The 19,280-nt window shown below is 38.8% G+C and overlaps 1 protein-coding gene across 1 annotated transcript in view; it reads right to left on the bottom strand.

The window, feature by feature from the left end:
- LOC124777657 (sialin-like) overlaps positions 1 to 19,280 on the bottom strand; it is a 155,100-nt gene that overhangs the window by 35,218 nt on the left and 100,602 nt on the right. The window contains exons 3-4 of the mRNA XM_047253139.1: positions 9,865 to 10,036; positions 872 to 1,105 (exon numbers count right to left, since the gene is read on the bottom strand). Coding sequence (XP_047109095.1) covers positions 872 to 1,105; positions 9,865 to 10,036 — 406 coding nt within the window. The remainder of the gene's footprint in view (positions 1 to 871; positions 1,106 to 9,864; positions 10,037 to 19,280) is intronic.

The raw sequence follows: 19,280 nt of genomic DNA, 5'->3' as shown, positions 1-19,280 counted from the left end.
AAAAAGCAGTGCAACTGTATATTTCACCTTCTAGGGGTAACACTGTCATAATTTTTAGTTTTCTCAATTAAATTTTTCTTTTGATACAATGTATACTGTGTCTGTTTAAGTGAATACAGAGATTTTTCTCACACAGTAGGAAAGACACTAACAGCCAAATTTTACACAAGATCCTGATTGTGTTATAAAATAAGGATTCCATCTAACTTCAGTCCCATAAATTCAAAATGTTTTACTACAGTGATTTTCAATCATCCTTTGATAGTAAAATGAAATTTTTATGAGGGTTCTATGTCATGAATATTGGTTCAATGACATTCTGTTCTCTCTAAGCTATGTGTTGATGTTACCAACCCTCGTAAAAATTACATTTTACTAGCAAAGGATGACTGAAAATCACTGTAGTAGAACATCTTAAATTTATGGGACTACATTTTCTGCATCATTTACATTACAGACTACATCTACGCCTACCTACATACTCAGTAACCACTATGAAATGTATAGCAGAGGGTACTTACCATGGTATCTCATGTTTGGGTTTCTTCCTGTTCCAATCTTATATAGAGAATGGCAGTTTAAATGCCTCCGTATGTGCTGTAGTTAGTCTAATACTGTATACATGACCCCCATAGAAGCAGTATGTAGGGAGCTGACGATAATGATGTATTCTTCATGTCCCTTGTAGGCTTCAGCTCCATACATATTGTTCCTACAGGAATGATGAATACATTATTAAACTAATTACAACACAATGTGTGTGTGTGTGTGTGTATATATGTGTGTGTGTGTGTGTGTGTGTGTGTGTGTGTGTGTGTGTGTGACGGTGTATGACTCGTTCTCCAGTTATATCAGACAGCAAGAGACCAACCTGAAAACAGCCCATAAGGACACGAGCAGCCATCAGCAGGTATAAGCTGGAATAGGCAAGGGGTGGTGTGAAAACTGACAACAGTACAGAGCCAGCGACTGCTATCCCTACGAGTCTAGCACCACCAAACCGAGTAGCTAGCCAGCCACCTGCCAGCTGTGTGAGCACATAGCCATAGAAGAACATGCTCAGCACTAGGCTCTGCACTCTTGAGTCCCATGGAAAATCTTGCTCCTGAAACAAACAGTTTACTATGAAACTTTTATGAGGGGTTCATGCTCAGTGCACAATACTCCATTAAGAGATTGCCAAACTGTGTCAATAAATTAATTACAGTTGTTAGCTGAATAACACAAATGGTAACTGCACGTGCCAAAGATTAATTTCTAGTCAATAACTTTGTGTGTTTTCTTTTAAACTGAGTAATGTGGCACATAGTTCAACACATTGTATTTATTTTTAATATTTAAGACTACACTGCAATGGACTCCTCAAAGAATGAATGCACAATAAAATGAATGAACTTTAATCATCCAAAAGCAAACTATTCAGAGGTGGGACACATCACCGTGACCACAGCAGAAGCCTGTTTTTTTTTTATATATAAATAAATAAATAAAAAATAACATAGACGATGAGAGTTTTAATGTTAACTTATATTAAGACTCCTGCTGAGCCAAATATGGCTCCATTATCTGTTATTTTCAGATTTGTTTTAGAGTCAGATGCAGAGTCATCGTTGGGGAGTGGAAAACATTGGTGATGGCAGCCCCTGATAATATGAAGTATAGTGCAACAAATTATTTGCACAGAAACAGTAATCAGACTTTGTAATAAGAAATTTAGATTGCAAGGTTCAACTTGTAAAAACATGTGTATATGATGGTGTGTGATGGGGCACAATCAAAACGCCACCAAACCATTCACTTCCCAATGCAGTTAAATAGCTAAAAGATGAACAAACTGTGTGTACATCACTAGTAAAGGAATATGGATGAGTTGCCTCTAAATAGAAACGTACATGTATTTGAATAACATTATTATCATAACAAAAATTACAGAGAAAAAGCAAATGCATCTCCACAGGAAGACAATCATGACACAAAAGATAGTAGGAGTCTTTGTGTGCTTCATTTATTTTGAAAAATATGAAACAGAAGCAGTGCTAATCATCTGCAATGATCTCTGACATAGTGAGATATATTAATTTGTTACAAGCCCTAGCCCAACAAACAGAACTAAGCTTGTGAAGGCTGCATCACAACTGTATGTTATACTTTCAGAACAATGGAGCAATTTTTTTGTTTTAACATGCCTGATTTAGACTGTTTGTGGTTCATGTAAGGATAATGTTAAGTTAGTTCCCTAAAAGGTTGTGGTTGCTTCATTCTCGCATTCTAACCCATTTGAGCTTGTACTCCATCTTGAATAAGCTAGTTATGAATTGCGTATTTAATCTCAATACATTTTTGGGTTTTAAAATTTTAAAGTCCTTATTCTTTTCTTAAGATGCATCACCCTCTTAATGAAAATAGCATTAAAAACAAAGAACAAGCAACGAGGAATGCATTCTGCCCTTCTCCTGGTGTGATTTAGGAAAACAAAAAAAGGCAAGAAAATGAGATGTGGTGCAGGCCAGCTGACGTAGCCTGGTTTCGTGTTTTTTTACTGAGTATATGAAACCATAAAGAGAAACCATCTCTGGTGGTATTATTGCTAATACAGCCTGACACCCTGGTAGAGTGATGGTGTACTGGAGATAATCTCTCAAAATCTGATGGTGAGAGAAATTTTATCAGTCAGTATTTGATGTTTTAGGATGAGAAAATGGATTAACACATACTTCTTATCATTGGACTGTGGACCTACTGCAGCATTAAAGCTCAAGTATTTCCATAGTATGCCATGAAATAAGAGAATATAGCTCTGTTGATGGTGACCTGAGTGTCAGATGGGAATGATAAGCTCAGTTGCTCTTTTTGGTACGATCCAAGAGTTGTAGGTTATGTGCAAACACTGTGTTTCACTCTCTCCTTCAATTTCATTTCCACAGTCATTATGGTAATACAGACACTGATGCTGTAATGCAGACCCAACATTGGAACAAACTAGATGCTGGTAATGGGTTTGATAGGAAATTGTTGGTCTTGTATTTTCCACAGTGCAAAGGGACACCCTCCTCTAGCAATACTTTTCCTCAACAGAAGTAGTCAATACCAGAAATATTTCTCGAATTTTGGACAGGTCAGTGTTGTCTCAGCTGTTTTTCTGAAAAATTTCATATAATTTTATATACAATATGTTATATTATGAGCTAAAATCTATGAAAAGGAATTACTTTATTTTCGTTGCTACAGTTGATGTGTACTAGCTTTGGATGTACAGTTAAAATTATTTTTTTTAGAAACATTTGAAATTATGAAATATTTGGCACACTTAAAATTTCTATCATTAGTTACACAATCTAGTACTGTTTATTATATTTATTTCTGGATTTATTTATCAAATAATAATAATAAACTGATACAAATTCATTTGCAAGAAAGACTGTAAACCTTTTGGAATACTGTTATTACCGCAGAGTGAGGGAGTAGTAAACATGCCTCTGATGTGATCGGACGTATTTTTGTACTTTGGATGAACAATGTAATTTTGGCTTTGTTAATGTGAAAATTGAAAAGACAGTGTGATACAGTAAAATGTGATGCAAATAAACATAGAAAAACAAGAAGTCTGCACAGACATTCTTCAAATTTATTTAGATCAATTGGACCATGAGAACCTAAAATGTGAAAATTTCAGTTTCAAGAATCAGACGCCTAGACATGAAGAACTGGAGCCAACCATGAGAGAAAAGATAAGTAAAGAGTTTATTGTAAATCTCATTCCTCACAAATCTTATGAAAAGACTTACCATCAATGACAGTAGTGACAAGAAAGGAGGGAGAAGTAGATTACAAGTGTGGGTATTGTATGGGATCAATTGACTAATAATGTAGTTTTATCTGTTGCAGAAAAGAACGTAGTTTATTTACAATTTATGTATGAATAAATTTCTGATCACACGATGCAAGAAAACCGAATGCTGCCCAATAAAGCACATCATACCAACAGTGAAGATGTGGTACCAATAATGACAGACCAGGTCAAATGAAAGAAGACTTTACAACTACAACCAAGGACATCAAAAAGAAAAGATAAGTACAAGCTATTTGTGAAGTTAATTTGTTTGTTGACTTGTGCGCTTGTTAACAAAATGAATAGAGATGAGGGTAGGAGTGAGGTGAAAATGAAAGCTGTAGGATCCAGTCAGGACATGTCTGAGCTGAGCGAAATCACAGTCAGTAAAGAAACAGTAAAAACTGATATTTTCCAGTTAATTTTGGCAAAAATAGAGGAAATGAAGACAGATAACAATGACAAATTACACAAAGTACAAGATCAGATGGACCAACTTACTAATCAAGTTTCAGAGCTAAAAAATGGGTTGTCACATGGGTTAAAGAGTGTGAATGAAAAAGTTGATGTTTTAGAAAACAAGTTTATTGCTTTGGAAAATGAGTTGGTAGATGAGTCAGTGAAACATTAAAGAATGCTGATGAGATCAGAGTTAAAGAGAAGGCCACAGCGGAAAAAAATGGAACAAAATATCGCTAGTTTAAACCAAAAAAATTTAATTGTTGGAAACAAAATACAAACTAATGCAACTGTTTTAGATCAAAAAATTTCAGCAGTTCAGGAAATTTATGCAAACAATGGTACTGCATGGTCTAACACTCCTATGAAAAGTTTTTCATCAGATAATCTACCACACTGCACCACTGTAGAGTTAGTTTTGTGTCAGGCGTGAATGATAGTCAAAAAATTAAATTTGTTAAAAGATGTCCTGAAGGCGACGCTCTGTCATGGGTAAATTTAAATTTACGTCAGTGGTAAACATATAAGAGTTTTGAGAAAAGTTTTTAAAATAAATTTTGGTCAAAAGTTGAACAGGGGAGAATCAAGATTGAATTTTTGAATGGTCCAAATTATAGGAGTAGGGACGGCACTTTGAAAGAGTTTTGTAAGAACCAACTTAAAAACTTAGCACACCTTGACAAACCATTTGACAAACTGACCTTGACTGATGCACTTAAGAGGAGATTACCAGAAAGGTTGTGGTGGGATTTAGTCCACGAACCTGACGATTGTCTTGAACAATTTTTACGATATGTTGATAGGCTGGATAGGGCAGCAGAAAGAAGTATGTACCATAATAATCAGAATAATAGAAATCACAATGTGGGTAATTACAGAAACAGAGATAATGATAACTTTTATCAGGATCAAAGTGTTAATAGAGAGAGAACTTTAGATCATCATCAGGATAGGAATAATGGGGATAACCATGGGCATTTTAATAGAAGAAACAATCATAGAAGTAACTACTTAGGAAATGGCAATTCACGTCAATGAAGGTCCATAGTTTTGGGGTGAGGAAACACAACAAACACAGGACCCCCAAGTTATTCTTGCAATTAGGTAATAATAACAGTGTTAATGATATGGCACATGTATCTGAAACTGAACAGAACGAATATCAGATTTCTCATTAATGTTTTGCTCAAAAGGTTTGGTCACTAAGTTTAATTATGGTGATGTAGATGCTAATCACAAACCAGAATGTGAGAATAGTGAGAATTTTGATATAGTATGTACTAACGATTTCTTCTCTTGGTTGGAAAACAGTGTTGTCGATGTACGTAAATCAGGTGATAGATTAGATTAGTTTTTCATTCCATAGATCCGTGCTGAGGAGATCCTCGTGGATGTGGAACATGTCTTTTTTTTTTTTTTAATGGGATCTGAACTAGATGATATTTTTGATGTAGATGTGAATGAGAGCTGTGAAATAACTGAGGTTGGTGAGTCTGAGACTAGCGGCTTATTGCAAAGGAATCTAGGTCAAGTACGTGACTTTGAGGGAGATGAGAGTTGTATTGTTAGTGATGTTGTTGATGAAGTAATTTTGGAGGAATAGAAGATGATTGGTATCAGGTATTTTTGGTGTTTAAGAATAATGAAGTTTCAGAGTTATTTGAAAATGGTGTTAACAATACAGGTAAGGTAAGTGATGTATGTAGTGTTGTAAGTGACAGTTATGGAATACCATTCCAGGCAAAACAGTTTTTCATTAATGTTACGCAGAGTGGTGACCCAGTCAGTAAAGATGAGGTATCTGGGAACCTGGAGAATAAAGGTGAAAACTTTTTGAAGTTTGTTTGGGACCATACTGATGATAACATAGATAAATGTACATTCTGGAACAAGTTAGCTATGATTAGTCAGAATTTGTATCCAAATTGATGGAATGAAATGAACAAGGATCTAAGCAGGAAGTTTAAATTTGACAGTAATGTGTTTTGTTTTCCTTATGTAAGAATTGGTGATAGTTTTGCCATGTAATCTATTCATTGTGTTCAATCTTTACCTGACAACATGAGTAACCAAAGTAATGCTATGATACAAGTTGCAGTAGCCACCAGAAATGTCGCAGGAGGCGCACATCGGCACGGTGCGTCATGGACATTAGTTGCAGCGGGCTGGTTCCCCTGTGGTCGTCCCTTCCTCATCGTCCCTGCCACTGGGTCTTGCCCCTCCCGACGTGGACCGGGATCTAAGGTTCGACAGCTTGTCACCCGTTCTGTCCCGGGCTCCAGTAGTGAGACGACGGGGGCCTCTTCGTGTGGGTCACTTCCAACCATATTCGAAGGTTCCGGCTCGAGGGTTGGCAGATCCCCCCCGACTCCAGCCTTCCAATGGATGTGGAGGTCATCGCTACTGCACGACACTCCACCTTCCGACGCAGTGGATCGCAGTGACTTCACCCCCCGAAGGAGGAGGAGTGCAGTAGCCACCAGAAAGATCGCGGGAGGCGCACATTGGCACGGCGCATCACGGATAGTAGTTGCCGCAAGTAAAGTCCCATCCACCAGAGGGCACGCGAGAATTCAGCCGCGCCCTCTGCCGGCAGAACAACAACAACAACAACAACAACTACTCGGGCAGCACGGGCTGTGCCCAGTCAGTTCACATTGGGCATGCCTAGCAGCCAGTTCCCGGTCTACACTAGGTGAAGTGCGACAGAAATTGTGAATCATGTTACTACACCAGTGAAGTTGATAAAACTCTGAAGACAGTGTGGATGTAGCATGAAGTGACTGACAACAGAGAAGATGATTCAGATTTTGAGTGTCCTTATATTAGAATTAAGATTGATCAGTGGGAAGGTGACTGTTTTATTGATACCGATAGCCCGATTTGTAGTATATCTGAACAATTTAGGGACAAGATCAAGTATAGTACGAATTTTGTGGAAATGTCCATTATACGTGTAAAGATAAGAGGAGCTACATAAAAGCAAAGCAAAATGCTGAAATCTCAGGTACTGTTAACTTTTTGCATAGAAAACAAGAGCTTTGAACATGGATGCATAGTGACCTCTGGCCTGGAAGAGAATATACACTACACTAGCAGATTCATACACACACACACACACACACACACACACACACACACACACATATATATATATATATATATATATATATATATATATATATATATATATATATATATATATATATATATATATATATAGTTATGTTTTGTTTGTCAGGAATGTAGTCTGTAAGTTGATCTAATTTCTAAAGTTCTGTCTTATCTACCGACTGAGTTTAAATATATGCTACACTATATTTGCAGGTTCATACAACTATATAATTATGTTTTGTGCTTTAGAATTTGATACATATATGCCATGATACTAAATGAGTAGATCCTTTTACAGTTTCGAAATGGGACAATGCCATTAAAGATCAAATAATAAATTTTCATATCTTTTATTGTTAAAATTAGAAATAGTATCTTAGTATATCTGTGTGTATCACCTTACTAGTTCATTTTTTCATTGCATTTAGCTCTGTTTATTAAAGTTTCATATATGAACACTTTAATCCTTTCTGATGTAAACCCTGTATACTTGGCTTTTTTTTCCAAATATACAGCGTGTACATAAAGTCCAGGAGCACTTTCAATTATTTACTGCACAAGAACCAAACATTGTACACATATCATACATATGTAATTTTGAAGAGAAACCCTGAAAGGCTGTTTTTTTTTTTTCATGCATACCGCCACAGCATAGTTTGGTAATTTGCCAATAGTCAGTGCTAGACACAAACATGGCGGTCATGCTATAGAAGGAGACAGCTGTTTCATGAGATGGCCTGCCCGATCACCAGATCTCACGCTGTGTGACTTTTTTCTGTGGGGACACATTAAAGATCTGGTGTATGTACTGCCTCTACCATGTGATGTAGCAGATCTGTGGGAGAGAATATGGGAAGTGACTGCCACAGCTGACAATGCCAAGCTGGTACGGGTATGGCAAGAATTTGATTACCATATTTATGTCTGCCGGGTCATTCGTGGTTCGCATATTGAATGTTTCTTTAAAAAAAAAATGTTCAGAGTTTCTCTTCAAAATGCAATATGAATTATATCTGTACAATGTTTAGTTCTTGTGCAATAAATAATTGTGTTCTCGGACTTTATGTACATTCCGTATATAGGCAGAGCATATGCCATGTGATGTGAGGGAGGTATTAAACAGCATACTTAGCACAGAAAACAATGTAGCAGGATTTGATATGAATGCCAGACGGGAAGTAATCTATCCTTTGGAGAGTGTGATGAGAAATCTAGGGAGGAAACTGAAAGATGTGAGAGGATCCACTCCCACACTCCTGTATGGTTGTACCATTGCTGGTCCATCAACTTACAAGAGATCATAGGTGCTGGGTAATGTACTCAAGCATCTGTTAACTACATCTGTGTTGTGACTGAAATTCGTAAATTGTTAGCCAAGAAATTATCCTATATGAAGAATTCATGGAACTATTTGTTTAGAAAAACAGTCAGTGCTATGGACAGTATTATTACACATAAATGTTTGTTTTTTCAAGTAGGGGGATTAATTTCCCAATTATTATGTATTTTTTTTATCAATGGTAAATGAATCTTCTAGGCTTCTATGTACATAGGTTAGTTTGTATGAACAATTAGCAAATAGTGTGGAAGACCTTTATGAGTACAGACAGTATAACAAGATATCTCGAGTACTGCAATATTGTATTTCATTGGAACTTGAGTTTGTAACTCTGTTTTGGGTACCCCTGGTCATCGCGACTCTCTCTCTCTCATTTTGATATCTCAAGCCGTTAATGAAATATAAGAAATGTTGCGGATATTACACTCCGGCTTTGTCGCTTGTGCAGCGCGATCGCAAATGATTGTGCTATGTCAGATCAGTTTTCTTGAGATTGGTAACAGGTAGAGACCTCCACCCAAGTCTAAAGAAAAATTCAATATGTTAGTTAAACTTCATACATACCAATATATTATGTAGTACACACCAAACGCAAAACTGTAGTGACCCCCATTTCTCGTTGAAAACTTTTACGAATCTCGCGCAGTGTATTAGTTCCACGAAAATATCACAGTAATTATGATCATTAAAGAAATGATGGGCACATCATCATGAACCTGACATACACATATTTTTACTAAATGGTTTTTGTAAAATCGTTTGAGAAAAATTGCAGGGCGTGCGTCTCGATTCTGTCCTTGACGACCGGCCGAATGATGGCAAGACAGTGTCGGCCTCCCCTTCCGAACAAACAAATGAACTCGCACAGCGCTTTGGACGAAAACTGTCACTGCGCATCGGTCACCTAATCCTGCGCGCACTCTTATTTCTCCCCCGAAACAACACATTTCTAGACGCAAAAGTCAGGTTACATGACAAATTACCTAGTAAAGAATGTAGTTCAAACTAAGAACGCTTAAATTTTTAGCATGATATTTAGTTGCGGGCCAATGAGTCATGTCAAATGCAGATCACACAGAAAGGGAAAAGAGAAGAATTTTATGATGTAGCTGCAATAACTCACATATGTCACCGTGTTGTTTTCTGTGCTAACTGAACGGTTAGCCACCATGTCGACAATGGCGACACTGATGTTAACTCTGACAGCATAGAGGTTTGCGAATCCAACGAAGCACAGGAATGCCAGTTGAAAACGTCTTCGCCTCCACCACATGTATCCTCGGCCCAGGCCATCGCTAAAAGAAGGGAAAAAACGTTTCATTCCAATTATACAACGGTTCTTGCGCTCTCTGTGTGTGCGCTTCACTTAATGACTAGACAGAATCGAAAAATACAGCTCAAGTAAGCACATTGCAAAGAACCACTTCAACGCATCTGTAACTGAACCGAAAATGCGCAACATACTTCATCCAGCGGATTTTTTTATCTGATTTATTTTCGATGGTGAAGTGTTGCACAATGTTGTGGTGCAGCGACATCTGCGGAATAGCCAAATAAGGAAATGTTTCAGGGAGCCCGGTGATTGGTGAAGACAGCGAGCAGACCGATTGGAATTTTTGAGGTAAATTGTCTTGGATGTTAAAAGGGAAAAAAATAAGGAAATTAAAAAGTAAATCTGACAGATACAGAAATATGTATATATCTTATGCATGTAAGAAGAAATGATACAGTTTACTAGTGTAATAACAATTGAAAAAAGATGTGCGATAGCAAGCAAGGAAAAGTAAATGGAACAGCCAACAGCAGGCTTTCGTCGTAACGAGGCAGGCAGATCAGAACACAATGGGTCACAAGACGTACGCTGAGGTGACAAAAGTAACAGAATATCTTTTAATATCTTGACGGACCTCCTTTTGTTCGACGCTGTACAGCAACTCGACGTGGTATGGAGTCAACTAGCTGATGGAAGTCAGCTGCAGAAATAGTGAGCCATGCTGACTACTGCTCCATTGACACACAGTCAAAATGGATTTAGAAAAAGTGCTTCCTATGAAACACAACTAGCTCTTTACTCGCACGAAGTGTTGAGTGCCATTGACAAGGGATTTTCAAATTGATTACGTATTTCTGGATTTCCGGAAACTTTTGACACTGTACCACTCAAGCGGTTTGCAGTGAAATTGCATGCTTATGGAATATCGGCTCAATTATTGTGACTGGATTTGTGGTTTCCCGTCAGAGGTCACTGTTCGTATTAACTGACGGAAAGTCATCGAGTAAAACAGATGTGATTTTTGGCGTTCACCAAGATAATGTTATAGGCCCATTGCCGTTCCTTACCTACATAAGTGATATGGGTCACAATCTGAGCAGCCGTCTCAAGTTGTTTGCAGATGATGCTGTCGTTTATCGATTAGTAAAGTCATCAGAAGATCAAAATAAATTGCAAAACAATTTCAAATATATATGGGTATGGTGCAAAAATTGGCAGTTGATCCTAAATAACAAAAAGTGTGGGGTTATCCACAGGAGTGCTAAAAGGAATCCGTTAAACTTCGGTTACACGATAAATCAAGGCCATAAATTCAACTAAATAACTAGGAATTACAATTACGAATAACTTAAATTGGAAGAAACACACAGAAAATGTTGTAGGGAAGGCTAACCAAAGACTGCATTTTATTGACAAGACACTTAGAAAATGTAACAGGCCTACTAAACAGACTGCCTGCACTACACTTGTCCGCTCTCTTTTAGAATACTGTTGCTCGGTTTGGAATCCTTATCAGAGAGGATTGACTGAGTACATCGAGAAAGTTCAATGAAGAGCAGCACGTTTTGTATTATCGCGAAATACGGGAGAGAGTGTCAGTGAAGTGATACAGGTTTTTGGGTGAATATCATTAAAACAAAAGCGTTTTTCGTTTCAGCGGAGTATCCTCACGACGCCGGCCAGAGTGGCCGAGCGGTTCTAGGCGCTACAGTCTGGAACCGCGCGACCGCTACGGTCGCAGATTCGAATCCTGCCTCGGGCATGGATGTGTGTGATATCCTTAGGTTAGTTAGGTTTAAGTAGTTCTAAGTTCTAGGGGACTGATGACCTCAGAAGTTAAGTCCCATAGTGCTCAGAGCCATTTTGAACCTCAGCAGTTAAGTCCCATCGTGCTCAGAGCCATTTGAACCATTTTCTCCTCACGAAATGTGAAGCACCAATTTTCTACTCTGAATGCGAAAATACATAGGGAGAAACGATCATCATAATGGAATAAGGGAAATCAGAGCTCGCACGGAAAGATATAGGTGTTCGTTTTTTCCACCCGCTGTACGAAATTGGAATAATAGGGAATTATTGTGAAGGTGGTTCGATGAACCGTCTCCGAGGCACTTAAATTTGATTTGCAGAGTGTACATGTAGGTATAGATGTAGATGAATACAGTTCGACCTGACCAAAATTCATTTATTGCTCTTAATTTCTCAGAAACTAAAAGAATTACTTTAAATATTACTATTCCAAAAACCCTGATCACTGTTTGTAGTGGTAGGATTTATCTCTGTTTGCATGCATGTATGAGGTTCCAGACTTTTTCAAATCTTGAGACTGTCTTTCGGTATAACCGCTTTCGCTGTTGCTACGTAGTCAATGAACTTGAGCAGTCTGTAGTACAGGGTGGCATTTAAATCTAGAGCTAAAACTCCATTAAAGGCCCTGTTGGGCCAATCAGTACTGACCAGCCACCGTGTGATCCTCAGCGAATGACGTCATTCGGATGCGATACGGAGAGGCGTGTGGTCGGCACACTGCTCTCCTGGAAGTTGTCAGCTTCCCAGACCTTGGAGCCGATACTTCTCGCTTAAGTAGTTCCTCAGCTAGCATCCTGTGGCTAAGCGCACCCCTTTCCAGTCCTCCCAACAAGGAAAAATCCCTAACAGTACCAGGAATAGATCCCAGGCCCGCAGGCACGCTGACCATTGAGTTACAGAAGCAGACACAGGGAGGTGGTACTGTTCCAAAAATTACAAGTGATAATTAATTTTGGCGACTAAACAGTAGTTTGATTAGCTGTTGTCGCCGACTACATGAGAGTTTGTGTTTACAGAGAAGACACGTCATGAATGCAAGGCAGTCTCACCCACAGAAAAGGAAAATCCATCTGGGACCTGGGGTGGGAGGCCGAAGAAGGATCACAGACGCTGGTAACCGCCTGGTACAACAGGAACGACCAAAAATTTGGCGGCGTTGTGGTAGCCAGAATCACCGTTCAGAGCTATATAGGGCCCATAACTCCTTATGACACCTAAGTGGAAAAGTGGTAGAATTTCGGTTGAATAATATTAAAAACAATCGTATCTGAAGTTCGATTAGCTGCGAAAGAGCGGCCGGCAGCGACCGTTACGATACTCCGTAATCTCTTTGCATATTCCAACAGGCCCGAGTTATGCAGTGATAAATTAAATTACTCAGCGAAAGAACGTGGTGCTATAATACGTTCATCATAAGAATAAACCTGATGTAAACATTGCAGTATGTATTTTTCCGCGTTTTCTGTAACCTCATTGGATTTCCGTTTCACGTGGGACTGCAGCCAAACTGTCTCGAGTACTGTCAAGTACGATGATAAGGGTACGTTTTGTGCTGTGCGTTACGCGCTCATCATTTTCTTATGATGATCGGTTTACAGCATACTACGTCCTTGTTTTCTGTGTATACGTCCATTACTGCTCTGAACAATATTTTGATTCATATTGCCAGTTTGCACTTCCTTACAATCATTAATGACAGAGTACTCGGTCTCATAGGCGTAGAGATATATATAAATGGCTTTGTGTGTGTGTGTGTGTTCCACATCTCATCCTAAACTCCTGGATTTCAACCTAACATAGTACACATACTGCTTATTGTTTGTAAAGAAGTACTGCGGATAAGGTTTGTTTGTTGATTAGGTCACGTTCAGAAATCACAGGAATGTAAATTTGAGACACATGGGCTGCTTGTCAACGGAAACCGCACCTTCACTTCGTAACGTGTTCAATCCATAACAGTGGAGTATGTGTGATATGCCATAATCTAACAGTGCATAATCAGTCTTACTTCGTTAAATGGGGAAGAAACACATATTTTCTGATAAATACTTCATCCTTGTCATTAGAAAATGTACCCTTGCGAGTCGTCAATTGATGTGATACCAACATGATGCGTGTCCTGTCCATATTTCTTCAGTAACAAGAGACGGATTAAACCACTTGTTTCCAAACCGGTGGGAGGGAAGAGGCAGTCCTATGCAGAGGCACCCAGCATGATTGCCTGGTCTGGCGCTCCTGGCATTGTGTAAGACATGTGGATTACAAGGAGGTTCCAACGACTGTGAGAAACAGGAGAGCGAATTAGTGCTGCGTGTAAAGCGATTACTCCCCATATACTGACAGAAATGAGTTCATCAGTGATGCAGCGCGTACCGAAGTGATGCAAATTGTTCCGACTTCCAACGTAACCTACTCTTTGCAAAATTCATCGGCAGAAATGTGACGTCATATAATAATGCGTTCATTGTTTTTCAGTCACAGTCTTTGGTTTTATTTATCATGTATCTTTTCAACGTACATTTTTTACTGGCGTGCAAGTAACACGTTATATGTCAAACAACGGAAGAAATAATTTGATTTTCACTTAAAACAATAAATCCTTGTTTGTTCTAATAACTTTGTCACGAGCAAACATTCCTTTGCAAGCGTTATGTGTTTTCATGGACATCTGACCATTTGTTTTAGATTGCGGAGGTAAAAAATGTTAATAGCCTCATCTTAGAACTGGCTGAATATAAACATGAACTTTACCCTTTCTGTGGTATTATGAACATAATTTATTTTATGACTTTCCAGAGATGCTCTCTTAGCCGATGCGGGGCCCCTAGGAAGTTGCAGGCTCCTCCTACTACTCGCCACACAGATGTACAGCTGTTACTAGTGACTACAGCAACTTCTCGCACACTGACATCAGTATCCCCATATACAGCAGCTATAACAGCACTCCTGGTGGGCTTGATGAATGATGCCGACGAGACATGGCATACATTTCTTTGCATATGAGTTCCACAACGTTTTGTGTTACGCAGTGGCGTAGCTTGCCTTCGACGAGCCGTTTTTACACGACTGAGACGAAGCTCAAATGGAGGGTAAAAATTTTTCACAAAACAAACAAAAACTCTCATTTTGAATAAAATAAATATTTATTGATTAAGTATAGGTTACATAGGTAAGTAATTATTTACAATTAATGCTCCTAGGAGCCAAGTGAGCTAAATATATACTTTTCTCGCCTTTTTTCGGAAAACTTACTTATTAAATCATCCATAGCTGAAGACGATTTTAGTTTTTCGAGATGTTCTGCCTGTATAGACAGCACAGGCAAGTCTGAAAGCCGTTCTTGGCTCGTAGAAGTCCTAAGAGAGTTTTTAATCAGTTTTAATTCCGAAAAACTTCTTTCAGCTGTTGCAGTTCTTACAGGTAGGGTCAAAAATAGGAAACATGCTGTTATTATCTGCGGAAAACTGGATTTAAGGCTACTGAATTTAATCAGTAACAATCCCGTGAGTGCCTTAATTGAATGGATTTTCTGAATTTTAGTTTTTAAATACATTTTCAAAGAAATTGATTGTTCATACAGATCAAATGACATGTCTTTACTGTATTTAGCAGTCAGTTTTCCCGCTTCTTTTTTATTATTTCATTTCAAAATGGTAAGAGTTCCTCAGGTTGTAACACGTCAAATGTATTACTAAGGTAAAAGAGGCTTTGAAATCTTTGTTTAGTTTGAGAAATTAATATATCTAAACAGCAACAGTACACATTGACTTTGAAGTACGATTGCGGGTCTGAAATTCTCTCATCTTCTGATAACTCATCAAAATATTGCTTCGTTACCTTCCGTCTTTTATTTTTAGAAACAGTTGTTACCCCCCACTCTTTTGCTAGGTCTCTGAACTCGTCTAGCAAACCATGGAATGAATTTTGATTTCTTATTTCGCTCAGTCTATTCAAAACATTACTTAGTAAAATACTAGCTTTCTGTAAGTCAATATTTTCATGCTGTAGAGCCTTAGAAACTGGATTAATTATTTCAAATAATGAATTAAAAAAGGCGACAGACACTATTAAATCGCAGTTCTCTAAAATATTAATTATACATTTACGTTCGTCACGCTCATCTTTTTTAGTGAAAATTAAATTTATCTGGTACAAAGTTTTCATTACTAATGAATAATTTTTCTTTGTAGCCGATAAAGCGTCATACCTTGAACACCATCTATTAGGACATATCTTCTTAAGGGTAATTTTATATTTTAAATATTTATCGTTACTCAGCATTGACCTTCGCGTTACAAACGATCACTGCATGGATTGGCTGATGTTTCAAAGTAACACGAAAAGTTCTAAGCATCACGAAGATCGGGGGATCGTCAAAATGTGAGTAAAATAGTGAGAGTACAGCTCTTAATTTGGGCCGGAACGGCATTTCGGCACCTCCGAGGTAAGATTTTTTTTGGAACCGAGTTGTCCGAGCCCGCACCGGAGATTGAAAGCAGTACACTTATTTTGAAGCGTAATGTAAAACATAATTCGCCGCTGCGAAGGCACCGGTGAACGCGACAGTGATTAGCCCGTGTGTTACGAAAGAGTGTTAGCGTTTTTTTTTTCTTTTTTTTTTTGTTGCAAGAATTGTTGCACACGAGTATCAGTTTGCAATAGCTGCAAAACTGAAATGTGCGTTGACTGATCTCTCTGTATTTGTGCTCTTCCCATTTGTAGTCCTCTGTGAGTTTGGTGTATATCGAGAGATATTTCTGTTCGTTCATGATACAGTTTTGCAAAGTTTTACTTATACACGTATTCCATACTGTTCGTGTTCTGTTTCGATATAAAATGTGACTTTCTTTTCTTTGGTGAGCTATATTTTCATACTCTCCATTCGAGACAAATAAATATTGTAATAAATACTGTGTAAGTATATTGACCTATGATGTTTTCCCAGGCGCATCGAGATTAGAAACAAATATTTGTAGCAGCTCTAAGACGAAATTAATGGCTTTGTGGAATGTTTAACCAGCAAAGTCAACGTATCGAACCTACCATCCTGGAATTTATATCGCTGATTCAGGCGTTTTATTCTAACCTATAATTCATAAATTCATCGATCTTACTCGAAAAATTCGATTATCGCTCTTGCTTATAAAGAAGTTTCCATCGGTCCAGTTCTCCCATGGAACTATTTCTTTGCTGTTGGAGGTATTAGTTCTTATTTTGTTTTCATTACGAGTGACAAAGCGCAAATATATGTAAAACGTAGTTTTATAATCTTTGGTTAAGTGTACTGTACACTCTGATAATCGCAGCTCCCGACCTACAATACGGTAGAAACGAGTCAACAATGGGTAGTTAACACTGTAGCTACATTTCTTGCAAACTATTTCGAAAAAAAATTACTGTAACATTCGAAGTTTGCGTTAAAATAAAATTTAATTACATTTGGGACTGTAAAAGAGTTCATAATTCGCCTTAACCGAAATTCGTGTTAACCAATAAAATTTACTATTAGGACCAAAGTATTCCTGTTCCTGGAGCCACTCTGTGTAGGGTGTCGCATTGTCCTGCTAGAATATCCCAAATCAGTCTTAATGCACAATGGACATGAATGGATGCAGTTGATCAGACAGGATGCTTACGTACGTGTCACTGTCAGAGTCGTATCTAGACGTATCAGGAGTCCCACATCATTCCATCTGCACACGCCCACACCATTACAGAGCCTCCACCAGCTTCAACATTCTCCTGCTGACATGCAGGGTCCATGGATTCATGAGGTTGTCTCCATACCTGTCCACATCCATCCACTCGATACAATTTTAAACGAGACTCGTCCGACCAGGCAACATGTTTCCAATCAACAATAGTCCAATGTCGGTGTTGACGTGCCCAGTCGAGGCGTAAATCTTTGTGTCGTGCAGTCATCGAGGGTACATGAGTGGACCTTCGGCTCCGCAAGCCCATGTCGATGATGTTTCGTTGAATGGTTCGCACGCTGACCTCGTTGATGGCACAGTATTGAAATCTGCAGTAATTTGCGGAAGGGTTGCCCTTCTGTCACGTTGAACGATTGTTTTCAGTCGTCGTTGGTACCGTTCTTGCAGGATGTTTTTCCGGCCGCAGCGATGGAGGAGATTTGATGTTTTACCGGACTGCCGATATTCACGGTATCCTCGTGAAATGGTCGTGGGGGAAAATACCCACTTCATAGCTACCTCGGAGATGCTGCGTCCCATCTGTCGTGCGCCGACTATAACACCACGTTTAAACTCACTTAAATCTTGATAACCTTCCATTGTAGCAGCAGTAACCGATCTAACAACTGCACCAGACACTTGTCTTATATAGGCGTTACCGACCGCAAGCCGTATTCTGGCTGTTTACATATCAATGTATTTGAATGCGCATGCCTATACCAATTTCTTTCGCGCTTCAGTTTATATGATTGCTAGGTATGGAGCTGGCTAGTATACAATCTGGACCGGAGGCTTCGCATTCGTTAATTCAGCTGCTTCACTAAACCGAGGATATGTATTTCTAAGTTACTCATATTCGTAGTTGTTTTTGATTCGACTTCAGCAATATTCACCGAGTACGAGGGACCCAGGAAATGACCTGGGGGAGTCTCTGCGAACACCTTGAGACTCTGGCAAGTAAAAATGGGGTTGATATGCGATTACAAGAACTCAGCGATAGAGCTCCTTTAACCTCTGTCACGTCAATTCTCCAACTTCCTATCTACAAGTGGTGGCCCTGTTAAGCCGAGCAACTATGTGGAAGGTTGCGTAACCCCAGCGGGAAACTGAGTCGGTGATGAGGCAAGTTTTGCATGTCAGTGGAAGGCAACGGGTAACAACCACTGAAATTTACCATGAGAACATCATAGATTAGCTCAGTTCTAAATTATCTGAAGCTTCAAGACCCCTTATCTGATCTCCGGAGAGGGAGATTGAAAGAAGTCATTAGATCAACAGCACAGTGCGAATTATCCTTGCGCATTGTAAGTAAGAATACTATATATGATGTGCGTGGGCTTCTTCAGACGGGAAAACTTGCTTTAGTAGAAAGAGAAATGAGTGCGAATTACTTGGATATTTTAGGGATTAGTGTGAGAGGGAGTGGCCACTTCGTGACCCAAGTAAGGAACACTGTGCGCTTTTCAAGGAGTAGAGACCAAAGCAGGAATGGTGTTGCAATAGTTGTTCCTAGACATCTGAACAACTGTGTGGTCGGTAACCCGTTCATGACAGGATCGTCTCCATTAAAACGAATGCTTCTCCGTGTAAACTCAACATCAACCAGATCTTTGCCTCAACTACAGCAGCGTTGGATGAGGAGATAGAGGAGTTCTATGAACAATTCGAACAAGTCCTTAGCAACATTCCTAACAAAGACCAGGCAATAGTTCAAGGAGACTTCAAAGTTAAAACAGGGGAGACTACCCAATGCACACACTTACA

The sequence above is a fragment of the Schistocerca piceifrons genome, chromosome 2 (genome assembly GCF_021461385.2).
Source record: "Schistocerca piceifrons isolate TAMUIC-IGC-003096 chromosome 2, iqSchPice1.1, whole genome shotgun sequence".
In the NCBI taxonomy this organism is placed as follows: Eukaryota; Metazoa; Arthropoda; class Insecta; order Orthoptera; family Acrididae; genus Schistocerca; species Schistocerca piceifrons.
This window is presented reverse-complemented; position numbering and strand designations above follow the sequence as displayed.